General features: G+C 52.1%; 1 protein-coding gene across 1 annotated transcript; it reads right to left on the reverse strand.

Moving 5' to 3' along the window:
• Nucleotides 1-366: 366 nt before the first annotated feature.
• On the reverse strand, nucleotides 367-16360 carry LOC123345766 (C-type lectin domain family 2 member D-like). Its single transcript, XM_044982814.1, has 6 exons — nucleotides 16219-16360; nucleotides 11089-11214; nucleotides 8664-8762; nucleotides 6585-6757; nucleotides 4327-4433; nucleotides 367-2244 (listed from the first exon to the last, which is right to left on the reverse strand). The coding sequence occupies exons 1-6, from the start codon at nucleotides 16358-16360 to the stop codon at nucleotides 2097-2099; spliced, it is 795 nt and encodes a 264-aa protein (XP_044838749.1). The 3' UTR covers nucleotides 367-2096.
• Between the last annotated feature and the right edge of the window lie 280 nt (nucleotides 16361-16640).

Consider the following 16640-nt stretch of genomic DNA (forward strand, 5'->3'; position numbering starts at 1 on the left):
TTTCTATAATAAACTTGTTTTATCTAAACCCAGGGAGTCCAAGGATCATGCATGTCACCTTTTGAACACGTGCACCAGCTCCTGAGAGTGGCTTCTCATTCTGGCATGCGGAATGGGCAGAGTTCATTTTTGTTGACAGAGTTCGTGAGAATACCACTGACTCCTCTAGCTCAGCACCTACTGAACACTTCCTTTGGGGCTGAAAAGTGTCATGTCTGAGCTCTTGCCTAAAGGTGAATTTTTTTGGGTGAAGTCTAAGCAAAGGCAAAAAATGGTTCAGCCCAATTTTGATAATGACAGAGGTACAGAGGCAGTGAAGTGGAGTCAGTGTGACAGTGAAATCTGCTTTATTCACAACTCCCCGCTCCATTTTGAACAACAGGATTTAATTATATTAATTTCAAAGAGGGAACTAATGGAAATACCCATGAATATACAGTGAGGCAAAGACATGTATAGGACTACAGATAAAGGATATGAACAGTAACATTTGCATACTAGTAAGCTAGTTACCTACTTCTCACACCTTGTAATCAAACAACTATATAGTGCAATAAATACAACGTGTAAACACCTGACAGACTAACCTAGTCTAGAAATGAAGTGTAAATTTCTAACAGGGAGGATAATTAACCACTGGAACAATTTATCAAGGGTCGTGGTGGATTCTCCAGAATGGGCAATTTTTAATATCAAGATTGTATGTTTTTCTAGATCTGCTCTGGTTCGAACAGGGATTAATCCAGGCCAGGCCTACGGCTTGTGTTATACAGGTCAGCTGAGATTCTCACAGAGATCCCTTCTGGTCTATGAGAGCCCAAGACCCACTATTGCCAACTCCAGATGTACAAAAATCATGAAAGAAATTAAATGAAATGTGTATTAAAAATGTTGGGTTCTTTTTCATTGCCTTCTGGTTTGTGAGTCTTGAGGGAGAACTTGAGTCATAATTTTAAGCTTTTCACCATGATGCTGTGGGCTAGAAACTTGCTTAAAAAAAATTTACACAGCAGAAAGCTGAGGTTCTCATATCAGCTCATTCCAAGAACCGGGGTTTGCCGAAAAGCAACAAATACAGTGCCAAAAAATGGCAGGAGTTGCCAACCCTGGAAACTCAGCTGAGCTGGTGTATAGACAGAGCTTGGAGATGCCTCGTTCTACACAACTGGGCCCAGAGGATGCGATTTTCAAAAGTGCCCATGTGGCTTTGGAGTGGAGCTAGGTGGGAAACTCCTTTCCCATCCATGAGACTTTGGGAGATTTCAAAATTTTATCCCATCCCAAATCAAGATGAAGAGTCAATAAACCAAACCAAAAATTCATTCTGGGTCCACTGAAACCGTTCGTTTCGATAATTTCAAAATGTTTTGATTGTGACTTTTTTTCACATTTAAAAGTTCCTAAAAATCTCAAAAAAGAAACCATCGTTCTGGCTCAAACCCCAAAACATTCTGGTTTGAATGTGTCAAAACATCATTCTTCTTCCCGGTGTCTGAACCTCCTCTAGTTCTGCAGCGTCCTTTTGGAGATGGGTGACCCATACTGCACATGGTGTTCCCCATCAGGACGTCCCTTTGAGTCATATAATGACATCAGAGCATTTTCTGTATTATCACCTAGTGCGTTCCTTATATACCCCAACATCTTGTTTGCTTTGTTGTCAGCTGCTGCACACTCAGCCGAGGTCTGCACTGGGCGATCAACAATGACACCCCTGGGTGAGATGCTGGCCTCCTTGAACTGAATGGGAAAATGCGCATAGATTTCAGTGGGATGAGCAGTTCACCCCGGCTCCTTCTCCTGAGCTGTTGTGGTGATGTTAGTAGCTATGAAGATGGCTGAGTAATCCTCAATTGTTCCTCCGCTGGACCCTATCTGTATTTGTCACACTGTTTCATTTGCCGGTGGGTGGCCCATTCCTCTCATGTGGCTAGATCCCGCCGAAGTTCCTCCTCTTGTTTTTCAATTTAATTAACCTAATAATCCAGCGTCCAATGGAAATTTTGCTATCTTATTCTTCAGCCTGTGTTTATAAACTCCGCTGTAGACCAGATGTGCGAGAGGCAGTTTCTCTAGTAGCCCATTGTGAGCCTTTGTCAGCTCCTTATCTTCTGCGTCGCGTTTTTCTGGCTTGTATACGCATCAGGTTTGCTGCAGACCCAGTTTCTCTCAGTGATGCACCTTGAAGAGCTAACGCCCTTGTCGTTCAGGTACGCACAGTCCCCTCCTCCTCCTATCGGGAGCCTGCAATGAACGATAAAGCCATCGTCAGCCAGCAGCTGGGCCTGTCCTGTTACTGCCAGGGGGAAAATGCGCCTGACGCAGGGGCTCCCAAACTCTTTGCCAGCATGACCCCATGTTAATGAATTGTTTCCTCCCAGGACCCCAGGCAGCATGAAGGATGCCATTTTGTAGAGCATAAACAAAATGGCATCCTCCACATAGGACATAGGCGCTGACTCGGTGGGTGCTCCAGGGCTATAAAATAATGGGTGCTCAGCACCCCCCCCAGCGGATCAGCGCCTCGCCCTCCCCTGCAGCGCCTCCTGCCCACTGATGGCCTCGCGGATCAGCTCCTGCGCCTCCCACTCACCATGGATCAGCTGTTCAGTGGCGCACAGGATGCTCTGGGGGCAGGGGGAGAAGCGGCAGCAGGAAGAGGCGGAGAGGGGCTGGGCTGGGGGAAGGGGTGAGCGGGGGCAGGGCCTGGGACAGAGCAGGGGCAGGGATCTGTGTAAGTCGGCACCTATGGCACAGCGTGGTCTCCTGTGCACCATTTTGTGCAGAGTCACACCGCACAGAGGACGCCATTTTGCTCTACAAAATGGCATCTGCTCCACAGCGCAACCTCATGCCTAGGTCATGCAAAGTCATGCAGTGCGGAGGATGCTACTTTGTAGAGCAAAATGGCGTCCTCTGCGCACCGCGCCCTCACAGGAACTGTACATGCGAGGGGACGCCGGGTGGAGCAAAGTGGTACCTCTACACACTAGGGGTCACTGCCACCCCATCTGCTCACGGTGCGACCCCCGGTTTGGGAACAGCTGATCTAACACCTCCAGCCTGGATCACTGTATCTCCCCCCAATGTGTGAGGGGGCCCAAATGAGCCCACGTCTACTATTGCAGGTGCGTGTGGGAAGGATTTTCTAGCTAGAGTCAGGTGCAAATCAGACAGGGCAAGGGCTTGATTTGGGATACAGGAGACGCAGGTTGAGTGCCCTAACCAGGGGCTATGGGGGACAGAGGACGGACACCACCACTGGGTTTGTTCATGGTGCTTACAAATTTCCTTGGCTTTTAATAAAAATAAATAAATAAAAGGGGTTTAAAAATGCCTGAAACTGAAATGCAACATTTCGTTTCTGGTTGAACAACAAAAAAAAAAAAGAAGAAGAAAAAAAAATAATTTGATGTGAAAGTAAAAACTTTGGCTCTTTGTTTCGCTGAAAAATCTGATTTTTTTTCAGTTCTGGCTGATCCAGGTTCTTCTGCTCCCAATGTTCAGTTCAGCCAGCGAACGACAACTTAAAATATTTCAATTTGGAAGGGCTGCCGTGGTGCCTCATGGGAGCTGTAGTTCAGGTGCCTCGTGCTCCCCTTCTTTTCTATAGGCCAGGTTCCCCGTTCAGACTACATCTCCCAGGGTGCACCATGGTCTCACTACTGGTCAAGAGGAGGCAACACATCATGGGAGATGCAGTGCAATTGCCTCATACTCCCATTCTTCTCTATAGGCCAAGCTCCATGTCCAAACTACATCTCCCATGCTGCCCCTGATCTCTCTCTTGGTGAGGGGAGGTGATGAATCACTGAGTCCCTTGGCCATGCTGCACCATGGGAGATGTACTCCAGATGGGGAGCCCAGCCCATAAAGTGGGAGACTGGGGATATGAGGAAACCAAACAACTCCCATGAGGTATATGGCCACCATCTGGGGCAGAAATATTTCAGGTTTTTGTTTGTTTGTTTGTTTTTGGGGGAGGGGGGAGATGGGGGGGAGTTTGATCAAAAAGTCAAAATTTTCCATTAAAAGACATTTTATAACAAGATTTTACCAAAACCCCTATTTTCCATCATAAAACAGTTTCAGTGAAAAGTTCTCAACAACCCTAGTGTTACCATCCCCCTAACAATGCAGAATCCCTTGCTCCCCTGTTGATCCATGTCTCAGCAGTGGGAGTGAGCCCCAAATCCTGGAGAGAACACAGATTTCCCTCACTCCCCGTCAGTATTTTGGGGTTTACATGGTGAACATTGACTCTGCCTGAATTCAGCCCCACAGCCTAGTGTTCAGAAGCTAAACAGACTGAAAAAAAAGACTCACGGGATGTTCAGATCAGAGCCATTCACCCATTTCCAGGGCTGCCCCTCCTGCTCTCTCCAGAGGCCGATCCAGTGCTCGGAGATGCCTTTGTATCGCATCATGAAAGCCTGTAACAGAGAAAAAGGAAAGAGTTTGATTCCACGTGTGCCGCTCACAGGGCTCCGGGCAGCACAGAGTCACGTTATACAGAAATGTTCCCGAGTTAGTTAAAGCAAAGTGTGGAACTGAAACAAGTGCTCCTGGGTTCCACTTTAGCGCCTTAACCACAAGCCCCTTCAGCCCCGCCTCAGTCACGGCGCCGGGTACAACCAGTGCAGCGAACGTGGCAAGAAGCTGGGGACCCCAGAGGAATTCGTCACACAACCCTGCCCCATTCTTTGGGCGCTGAAGGAGGCAGGGGTCCCGTGGGAAAACACAGCAGGGGGCCACATAACTGAAGATTGGCTCATAACTGAGCCACACCAAAGGGAAGGAGAAGGAAAACCAGAGTTAAGGTGGCACTTGGGAGCTTTGACTTATTCCCAGTTAGAGCTGGGCCAATGTTTGGTGACTTGTAAATTCACTGAAAAATTCTGGGCTGGAGTTCCTAGGTGCTACCACGAGAGAAATAATCACGTGGATTTGCTGAAACTTTCAGGAAAAAAAAAATGTCGCCTTGGGAGAGTAAAGTTCAGAGAAACACCTCCCCCCCACCCCCACACACAGAGAACACAAAAGGAAAACCTGGGGGCAGGTATAAGTAAATGAAAAATGGAAATGCTCAGACCAGTGGTGCCCAAATGTTTCCTGTCGTGTCCCCACTTACCAGTAACGGAATCGGTCAGAAGAGGAGCTTGAGCTGAAGGCGGAGCTGGGGGAGGAGCTGGGGCTAGAGGCAGAGCTGGAGGAGGAGCCAAAGCTGGGCTGGGGGTGGAGCGGGAAGGAGGGCAGAGCTAGGGTGATGGCGGAGCTGGGGGCAGGACGGATCTGTGGCTGGAGCTGAGGGAGGTGGGAGAGGGCAGAGCTGGGGATGGGGCAGCCCTGCAGCTGAGGGAGGTGGGAGAGGGCAGAGCTGGGGATGGGGCAGCCCTGCAGCTGAGGGAGGTGGGGGGGGGGGGGAAGAGCTGGGGATGGGGCAGCCCTGCAGCTGAGGGAGGGGGGGGGGGGGGAAGAGCTGGGGATGGGGCAGCCCTGCAGCTGAGGGAGGTGGGGGGGGGCAGAGCGGGGGATGGGGCAGCCCTGCAGCTGAGGGAGGTGGGGGGGGGGCAGAGCTGGGGATGGGGCAGCCCTGCAGCTGAGGGAGGGGGGGGGGGGGAAGAGCTGGGGATGGGGCAGCCCTGCAGCTGAGGGGCGGGGTGGAGCTGCAGCTGACAGGCAGGGCGAAGTTGGGGATAGGCCAGAGCTGGGTTGGGAGGCGGAGCAGAGCTGCGGCTGGGGCCAGAGCTGAGCTGTGGGTGGGGCTTCCTTTCCACCCCCTATGGGGGCTGGCTCGGGCCCTGCCATGCGCCTCCCCCACCCAAACATTCCTCCGAGCCTCCCTAGGGCAGGTCACAGCCTACAGTTTGGGGACCAGTGGCTTAGGCAATTTTAACAATAGGCCTCATCCCGTGTGTCTACACTATCCTAGGTGGGGTCTTACCCCATTCCCCTTGTAGTTGAGCATCTTCCACTCATGCATTAAGCGACACGATTAACATATTACATGTGATTTGTTGTCTCTCCCCAAGGGGAAGAATCATGTGTGTGTAGTGGAGCGATTTGTTTTGGTAGGGTTTTGTTATTTGACGTGCACGTGCTACATGTTTATGTGAAGGCGGCCATCTTGGCTGACAGACTGGGAACCTCCATAACGAAAAAGCCCAAGTCACGCCAGCTGGAGCTAACGAAGCAACCCTCTCCAGTCAGCACAGCTCCTCTCTGGACAAGCACAGAGTGTAACCAGTGACACGCTCACCGGTGGGTGATGCTGATATCCGAGAAGACAGCTCAAAGAAGTGCACCTCGCTCTCGGAGCAGAAGGTGGTGAGGTTTTGGACAGTCCTTTGCTCCTGGGGGAGTCCATTCCCCAAGCTAGGATCAGCCACCAAGGAAGCTCCGTCTCCCTCACTGAGAAGTTTTGCCTTTAAATGGTGCCAGAGGAGCAGAGATGTCAACCAAGGTCTTCATCCTGGAGCTTTCGGCTCTTTTAGGCACCCTGGGCCCAGGCCATGGAGCGCCTTGAAGGCCTTGACCATAACTCCAGCATAGCCCATCGCCCCCAGGGTCTGTTTTTTTCTCACCAGGTCCTGCTCACTGTCAATCCCAGCCAGGGAAGCACCAAATGCAGAGCAGTTGCTCTGGCTGTTGTTCCAGTTCTTTTCAGCCTCGGAGAAATAGTAGCATTTCCCTTGGTATCCGATCCAGCCGTCTGGGCACCAGGCCATGAACTGGGGCTGTGCTTTAAGTACCAGCACTGAAATGGAGAGAGCGACATAAGGGTAAGAAATCAACCTTTCCCTCCCCCAGATGCAAACACCCACCAGATGGAAATGAGGAAAGGCTCCAAAGTGCGACCTTAACCCTGGTTTCCCCGATCCTCCCTTTTTATGTGCATCAGTTATGATTAGGCTCCTACCAGATTCACAGTCATTTCCCTACATTTCATGGTCACAGCACTTTAAAAATCTTGAATTTCACAGTTTCAGGTATTTAAATCTTACATTTCACAGGGTTGCAACAAAACATGAATATATATTTAAAAATGGCAAAATATAAACACGTAAAGCCCTTAAGACTCAGCGTTTCACAAACTGGGGGGCCCTGACCCAAAGGGGGATCACAAGGCTATTGTAGGGAGGTTATGGTATTGGCCACCCTCACTTCTGCGCTGCTTTTGGAGCTGGGTGGCCGGAGAGCAGCGGCTGGTGCCTGGGTGCCCAGCTCTGAAGGCAGCACTGCCGCCAGCAGCAGCAGCACAGAAGTAAGGGTGGTAATTCCGTGACCCCCCCTACAATAGCCTTCTAACCTCCTTTTGGGTCGGGACCCCCAGTTTGAGAAATGCTGTGTACTTCTGTATACTTTTACCATATAGTATAGGTACTTTTGTAGCAGAATTGTGTTATGAATTCATCTGGGGTCCACAGTCCCAAAAAATCTGGCCACTCCCCTGAGAGTGGGGAGGTGGGAAAGGAGATCTGGGGGATACGACAGCTAGAAACCAAAATCCCACATGACAGTCAAACACCTGCTGTTAAGCAGGAAAGCTGAGCCTGGCCCACTGCCCCCTGCAGGCTAGAAATGGGACACACACCTAGCAGCTTTCTGTACTGAAATCAGCTTTAGGAGTTACCTCCAGCGTATTCACCCCTGGGATTACTCTAACCAGCCACTAGGTGTCACTGTAAGTACAGGGGGGATTCTAGAGTCCAGGTCAAACCCGGAATCAATGTAACAGGCCTTTAGTCGTGGCTGTTCCTTGTCAGTGCAGTGTAGACACACTCTGGGAGCTGCAGTTCAGGGTACATCCACACTGCAATAAAACCCCTGCGGCTGGCCCATGTCAGCTGACTTGGGCTCAGCCTGCAGGGCTATAAACTGCAGTGCAGATGTCAGAACCCAAATTTAATTTTTAAAAGTCACAATTTCTAAGCCGATCTCATGATTTTGGGGGCATGACCCGTGGTTTGCCCCATGCTCGGGCTGGTGTTGACGCGGGTACCATTGCTCAGGGAGGTGGTGTTCCAACACCGACGGAAAAATCTTTGTCAGCATAGGCTGGGTCTATACTATGGTGTTATGCCGGCATAGCCACAGTGACACAGCTGTGCTAGTGTAGTGTCCATAGGGTAGACATCCCCGAGACTGTACACTCTTTGGAGGAGAAATTCCTTTCCTGTTTGTATTATCTCAGGAACTGACGTTTCTCCCTTTCGTTACAATGATACGTACTTACCCAGGAAGACAGTTTAAAGGGCCAGTTTTGTCATCACAAACAAGGCTCCAGAAGGGAGCAGGAGGGAGAGTCTGAAGATGCGTTCCTGGCCCCCACGGCTAATGCCTGAGAGGAGACAGCCTGTGACTCTGGGTATGTCTGCATGACAATGGCACTGCTACGCTGCTGCAGCCCTGCCCCAGCATTGCCGGAGCGTAGAAACTTCCTACATCAACAGAAGGGTTTTCCCCATCGCAGTCGTTAATCCACCTCTCCGAGAGGTGGTAACTAGGTCAATGGAAGGACCTTCTGTCGATCCAGTCGTGTCTACACCGGGGATTGGGTTGACCTAAGTGTGGTGCTCCGCGCATGGAATTTTTCACAGCCCTGAGCGGCGTGACCAGCTCGATGTAAATGGAACACACGGACACTGGGATTAGCCACTCACCTGCCAGAGCAACAACAGCAACAACCAGAAGGACAAGTACAACGCTCACTGCGACTGTACATGCAGCACGTTTCCTGAGCCTGCAGCTACGGCCATTACCTGAAAGAGAAAAAGCCCTTAATTCTCCTGAGAGTGGGGTACCCAGAGTCAGTAGCTGCATCAGGGTCTGAGCTGCGTTGGTGCAAGGAGCATTGTGCTGAATGGCTGCCGTTATCTATCTATGGAATAGGATCTCAGGAGTGTCGGTCTGTCTGTGTCACTCTCGAACCTACAATGTCTGCAGAGTCACTGGGAAGCAATGGAAGTAGCTACTAATATGGCCGAAAGCTCTTTTTGTTCGGAATATCACCAGGTTCATTCATTCATTCACCACTGATATCCCCGGCCTGTGACCACCCAGTTTTTAAGTTCTCAGCCGTTCAGACATTACAGATTACACCATGCAGTGTACAGCTACAGTCAGGGATATATCTATGCCATGCCAAGAGCCTAGACCAGTGGTTCTCAACCAGGGATATGGGGCCCCCTGGAGGCCGCAAGCAGGTTTCAGGGGTCCACCAAGCACGGCCAGTGTTAGACTTGCTGGGACCCAGGGCCGAAAGCCGAAGCGCCGCTGTGCAGGGCTGAAGCCTGGGGCCCAGAGCCCTGCCACCTGGGGCTGAAGCTGAAACCTGAGGAGCTTAGCCTTGGGGACCCCTGTGGTTTGGGGCCCCGGGCAGCTGCCCTGCTTGCTACTCTCCAACGCCAGCCCAGGCTTTTATACGCAGAGAATGAGGCGTAGCTCCCGACAATAACGCGCTGTCTATACTGGCGCTTTTCAGCGCTAAAACTTTTGTTGCTCAGGGTTTGTTTGTTTTCCCCACATCCCTGAACGACTAAAGTTTTAGCGCTGAAAGGGGCAGTGTAGACACAGCCTCGGAAAGAAAAAGGTTGAGAGCCCCTGGCCTAGCCCATTGTGATGTCAGAGGTACCTCAACTAATCACCATCCTTACTCTATTCCCACTTTGCATGCAACAGTTTCATTGGTTGCATGAGGAGTGACTGCAGAGATGGTGGCTTATTTAGCCCAGCTGCCAGACCTGTGCCACACGATGAATGGGGCTGTTTAATTCCAGTCTTTGCTCCTTCCCAGAGCTGGAACGCAGAACGTCCCAAGGGCGACTGGCTCCATGGGAGAAGGGATAGGAGTGTGGGGCTCACCCTCACTTGGCAGTCTGTGCCCCCTGCCCAGCCTGTGCCCTCTCCCAGACACTAAGCCTGCATGCCTAGCTATGCCCAAGAGGCTGGGCTACTTTAGAGATGGCAATGAGTATCTTTCTTCTCCCAAGAAACCTATCATAGGCTGGCGAGCTGATGCCAATTCCTTTTTGTAATAGTTTTCTCAGTTTGGAAATTAGTTCTCATATGTTTTAGTTCAAACCACAAATTTTTCATACGTGCCTTTTTCTGTGTATGTCCACACTGGGGGGAGGAAATGTTCTGAAGTCAGGTTGGCTAACCTGTATTAGCAAACTTGGGTTAAAAAGGCAGCAAAGACCTTTAAAACAACTGGGGTTAGCCCCCCAAGTTCAACCCAGGCTCCATTTCAGGCTTTAATGTAAGCTGCTAGCCCTAGTTGCTGTGTCTTCACTGTTACTTTCACCCAAGTGAGCTAATGTGGGTCTGACCATTGTACAGATGGGAAACTGAGGCAGAGAGAGACTAACACTTGCCCGGGTCACACAGGGAATCAACCCCAGATCTGCCAATGCCTGGCCTAGCCCCCAAACCACAAGGCCACCCTTCCCTCAGCAGTCAGCGCCAGGGAAGAATCCCGCTCCCAAACAATGTGAATCACAGCAACAAAGAGTCAGGTGTGTGCACTGAGCTGAGGGAGTTGCAGTCCCGCCCCAGCAGCTGTGCAGGACGGTGAGGTTCACACAGGGGGGTTCGTAACACGTGGGAGTGGGAAACATGTGACAGGACCGTCTGTGTCCACACAGACGTACGGGGGAAAAACTGGCCCCAAAGAACAGCAGGAAAAAGGAACATGAGGTGGTGAAGGGAGAGAGACAGGGCAGATCTTCAAATGGGGTTCAATATGAGCCCCCACAGGATATATTAGCCCCCACCACACACATACCCCACTCAGAATCCCAGCTGGTTGTTCAGGCCTCTAGGAGCCCATTGTGGAGGATGCACCTGTGAAAATCTCACCCTCAACAATAGAAGGAAGAGGACAGGGAAGGCAGGAGAATAGAGGGAGACAAGGGGCTATTGCCAAGTCCCCCCACCCCCCCAGACACGGCCTTGATCCCGGATGCACGCACAGGATATAGCAGCTGCGAGTGCAAACCGCCTGCCCCGCTCCTAACCGTGATCAGCTCCCTGCTGCTCCCCCAAAGGGCCTGGCCATTTACAGCCGACGCTGAAAATTCACCCCACCTGTGCAAGCCGCAGCCTCTCTGTCTCCAGCCAGGGACGCTCCAGCGAGCCGGTTCCCCTTCACTGCCTGGGTCTCCACGGTGGTCAAGGGGCTGCTGCATCTCAGCTCTTCCCCGCTTTCCCAGGCTGTCCAAGGCCTTGTCTACACTACAAGACTATTTCGAATCAACTTAGTTCGAACTTGTGGATTCGACCTTATGAAGTCGAATTTGTGTATCCATACTAAATACACTAATTCGAATTTCTGAGTCCACATTCACGGGGCCAGCGTCGACTTTGGAAGCGGTGCACTGTGGGAAGCTATCCCACAGTTCCCGCAGTCCCCGCTGCCCATTGGAATGCTGGGTAGAGCTCGCAATGCCTGCTGGGGGAAAAATGTGTCGAGGGTGGTTTTGGGTAACTGTCATCATTCAACCGTCACTCACAAACGCCCTCCCTCCCTGAAAGCGCCGGCGGGAAATCTGTTCGCGCACTTTTCTGGTCGGTTACAGCGCGGACGCCACAGCACTGCGAGCATGGAGCCCGCTGCGATCATCGCTGCACTTATGGCCGTTGTCAACTCCTCGCACCTTATCGTCCACCTCTGCAACAGTCAGCTGCTGAGAAATCGGGCGAGGAGGCTCCGGCAGCGCGGTGAGGAGAGTGGCGCAGACCTCTCAGAAAGCAGGGTACGCCGGGCAGTGGAGATCATGGTGGCAATGGGTCAAGTTCATGCTGTGGAACGGAGATTCTGGGCCCGGGAAACAAGCACGGACTGGTGGGACCGCATAGTGCTGCAGGTCTGGGATGACACAGAGTGGCTGCGAAACTTCAGGATGCGTAAGGGCACTTTCCTTGAACTGTGTGACTTGCTGTCCCCTGCCCTGAAGCGCCAGGACACACGCATGCGAGCAGCCCTGACTGTGCAGAAGCGAGTGGCCATAGCCCTCTGGAAACTTGCCACGCCAGACAGCTACCGGTCAGTAGCGAACCACTTTGGCGTGGGCAAATCTACCGTGGGGGTTGCTGTGATGCAAGTAGCCCACGCAATCGTTGAGCAACTGCTCTCAAAGGTGGTGACCCTGGGAAACGTCCAGGTTGTCATAGACGGCTTCGCCGCGATGGGATTCCCAAACTGCGGTGGGGCTATAGATGGGACTCACATCCCTATCCTGGCACCGGCCCACCAGGCCAGCGATTACATTAACCGAAAGGGCTACTTTTCCATGGTGCTGCAAGGACTGGTGGACCATAGGGGACGTTTTACCAACATCAACGTCGGGTGGGCGGGCAAGGTTCATGATGCGCGTGTGTTCAGGAGCTCTGGTCTCTTTAGACTCCTCCAGGCAGGTACTTTCTTCCCGGACCACAAAATAACGGTTGGGGATGTGCAGATGCCTACAGTGATCCTCGGGGACCCAGCCTACCCGCTAATGCCCTGGCTCATGAAGCCCTATACAGGCGCCCTGGACAGAGAGAAGGAACTCTTCAACTACCGGCTGAGCAAGTGCAGAATGGTGGTGGAGTGTGCTTTCGGACGTCTCAAGGGGAGATGGCGGAGCTTACTCACTCGCTCGGACATCAGCGAAAAGAATATCCCCGTAGTTATTGCTGCATGCTGTGTGCTGCACAATCTGTGTGAGAGCAAGGGCGAGGCCTTTTTGTCCGGATGGGAGGTTGAGGCAAATCGCCTGGCTGCAGTTTACGCTCAGCCAGACACCCGTGCCGAGAGAATATCCCAGCGGGAAGCGCTCTGTATCCGGGAGGCTTTGAAAGCAAGTTTCCTCGGAGATCAGGGTAACCTATGACTCTCCACTTGCTTTCAAGAGAAACTGACCCTGGGCCTGTGTCAGTTTGTGTCGAGTTGGATCTGCGGCTACATGCCGCGTTCTCCAAGTTTCCCCCACTTCCAAAGCACGTTTTTAAGCAAATTAATTGTTACACTCATTATTAATAAATCTTTCTTTTACTTTGCATTTCTGTTCTGGTGTTGAGACATGGACGCATACTGTGCTGGGCACCGTGTGCACTGACGTACAGACCGCTTCCTCCATAGAGGACTGACATCCTCCTGCTCCTACATAGGTCTCTGGGGTGGGGGACGGATGACAGTGGTTCTGCATGAAGGGGAGGGTTTGCAGGAAGGGGCGAGTGGTGCCTTCTTTGCATAGGGGTTTGGATGATGGCAGTGGGCTGCGGGTTTCTGCGTGGGAAGGGGTGATGGGTGTGGGAGAAGGGTGACTATCTGTCCGTGGATGAGGGCTCTTGTTGGGGCTCAGGGCAGCGGATAGGCTCGTGGATCCGTTGCAAGTGCATCGTAAGGGCAGCCTGCCTTCACAGTAATGGCGTGGCAGGCGCTAGGACCCTGGACAAGCATACACATTACGAAATGATCAGGGGCAGCATACACAACACAGAATGACCCTGGTGCCTACTGACTGCAGTGTGTGTGTGCCCCGCAGTTGATCCTTTCCCCAAGTCTGTACCCTGGTACTGTAGGCTATACCGTGCAAGTATGAAACCCCTGTCCACCCCATACACCGAAAAATCCTCTGACAGGAAAGACATGACGGAAACAGTGATTAACAGCAAACATCTTTTATTAATCTAATAAACAGTGGGGGGATGAACCTTGGATTTGGGACTGGCTGAGCCTATAAGGGAAGCACTTCTACAAATTTCTAACGTGAGAAGTGCGGGGTACACGGCCGCTCTGCTCTGGTTCAGTGACAGTTCTCACGGCCTCTACCACCCCTCCGTCTTGTACTTTTGGGCGAGGGGGGGCCAGGACTTCTTGGCTGGGGAGGGCGATTGCAGAGACACTGCAGGGGGGCCCTGTCCTCCAGCCTGCGGTCCTGCAGGACATCAACAAGGCGACGAAGCGTGTCCGTTTGTTCCTTCATGAGACCAAGCAGCGTTTGGGTGGTCTGCTGGTCTTCCTGCCGCCACCTATCCTCACGTTCCATGAGTGTGCGATGCTGCTCACATAGGGTCTCCCTCCAGTGTTTCTGCTCTGCAGCCTCTGCTCGGGAGCAGGCCATCAGTTCAGCGAACATGTCGTCCCTAGTCTTCTTCTTTCGCCATCTAATCATTGCCAGTCTCTGCGAGGGGGATGCCGGGGCAGTCCGGGAAGGAGCCGAAGCTGTGTGATGGGGAAAGTTAGTGATTTCCTTGTACAGATACATTTTGGCGAACAGTGAACACCGTCTAGTCAATTTCTATGAAGAAGACCGTACCGGACAACAAGTGTCACGTGGTCTCCAGAGAAGCACAACATTTTGGCCTACGCTCTGATTGGCTGCGCCATTGCACAGGAGAGCGGAGAAGTCGGGAGAGATAGCAGAATCCCTCTAGCAGAGAGTCCTGGTAAGCCTTACAGTACATTATGCTTATCAGTTAACGGATAGCTGTGCCGTCGTGCTAAAGGCAATCTGGAAATCAGATACTATGACCCTTTTGCAGCCACTCCCGACACTGCAGGGGAAAGATCAATGTATGCTTTTCCTGTGTGGCCTACAGCACGTGGCTGCTAAGCGCGGGGCTTTGTTATGCAAAGTATAAGTAAACCATTAAGAACAGTAACTATTCGCTAATTGCCCTAATTAGATGCAGCACTTCAGTAACGAGATTACCCTGAGGCGTGTCTCTCGAGTGCAGAAAGAAAGGATGTTAAGGGAAGCACTTCACCGACCGGGACCCTACGCGGCCATGCTGGTAGAGGCGATGGTTCCCCTGTATCTGAGGATGTCGTGGCGTGGAAGAGTGAGCTTCACCGGAGGACCAAATAAGGCACCTCTTCCTCGAAACCTCCTGCGGAGGGTATTTGAGGAACTGTTTGAAGCATTTGTGGAATTGTCCATGGAGGACTATTGTTCCATCCCAATCTGTGTAGACCTACTGTTCGTTTAGTTTCCCTTTAAAAACTTTTAGATATAGTATTTATAGATAGAATTTATATTTTTGGTATACATGTTTTCGAGCAAATAAATATTTTCTTGTTTATACGACTTACCGCCTGATCCTTCCCCTGACTCTGAGTCCGGGTTCACGGCCGGTGAGGGTTGGTAGGGGATATCTGTGAGGGTGAGGAACAGATCCTGGCTGTCAGGGAAAGCGGCATTGTGTTCGCTGTCGCCTGCGCCTTCCTCCACGGACCCTTCGTCGTCTTGCCCATCGGCGAACATCGAGTAGGAACTGTCCTGGCTCACTATGCCATCCACTGAGTCCACGGTCACTGGTGGGACAGTGGTGGCAGACCCACCGAGAATGGCATGCAGTGCCTCGTAGAAGCGGCATGTCTGGGGCTGTGCTCCGGAGCGTCCGTTTGCCGCTCTGACTTTTTGATAGCCTTGCCTCAGGTCCTTGACTTTCACGCGGCACTGCATTGCATCCCGGCTGTATCCTTTCTGTGTCATGGCTTGGGAGACCTTCTCGAAGGTCTTTGCATTACGCTTGTTGGAGCGCAGCTCCGACAGCACAGACTCCTCGCCCCACACAGCGATCAGATCCTGGACTTCCCGGTCTGTCCATGCTGGGGATCTCTTTCTATTCTTGCATTGGGCTGACTCCTCTGCTGGAGAGCTCTGCATCGTTGCAGGTGCCGCGGAGCTCGCCCCGATGTCAAAGCAAGAAATGAGATTCTAACTGTCCAGACAGGAAAAGGATTTCAAATTTTCCCGGGTCATTTCCTGTGTGGCTGCTCAGAACATCCAAGCTCGGACTGCTGTCCAGAGCGTCAACAGAGTGGTGCACTGTGGGATAGCTCCCGGAGCTACTAAGTTCGATTTTCATCCACACCTAGCCTAATTCGAGCTAGCAAGTGCGAATTTAGCGTTACTCCACCTGTCGGGGTGGAGTACCAAATTCGAACTAAGGAGCCCCCTAGTTCGAATTAAATGGCTTCCTGGTGTGGACGGTTGAGCGATTAGTTCGAATTAACGCTGCTAAATTCGATTTAAGATCCTAGTGTAGACCAGGCCCAAGTGTCACGCAGCCCCAGAGCCCAGCTAACAGCCGCCTGCACCAACATCGACACAGGGACTGAGACGCTACAAATATTGAGTCACAAGCGAGGAACTGCTCCAGTGCTCCTGTAGGGCGTGGGCATCGGCCCCCGGGGACCGTGTGACAGCCCATGATCACTTTACACACCAGTCACGCTGCTCGGGGGTTTCCAGTCTGTGTCGCTCACAGGTTTAGAGAGCGGCAGAATGGAAAGACTTAACGTCAAAAGGAAGCAGCCGGCATCGACGCTGTTCAGAGTTTTCATAAGGCAAACCCCGGCCTCCTCCATTTTCCATACACGACAGCGGATTTACTACGCATTGCACCACTACTGTTCTTACCACATCCTCTTCCTGGCTGCTCACGGTCTGAATCCCCCTCCACTGAGCACCGCAGGCCTCCTGCTTCCCCCATAGCCACAGCCCACTCCCCACCACTGCTGCTTCCTCCCGCCCCCCCCCCATTGCTGGCCCCTTCCCCTCCCATACACCCTCCCCGTTACTGCTGGTTTTCTGTCTCACCCCACTGCTTCCTTCCCACTGCTGCTGCTTCCTGCCCTCCCCCGCATC

Source organism: Mauremys mutica, chromosome 12, assembly GCF_020497125.1.
Source record: "Mauremys mutica isolate MM-2020 ecotype Southern chromosome 12, ASM2049712v1, whole genome shotgun sequence".
Classification (NCBI taxonomy): domain Eukaryota; kingdom Metazoa; phylum Chordata; order Testudines; family Geoemydidae; genus Mauremys; species Mauremys mutica.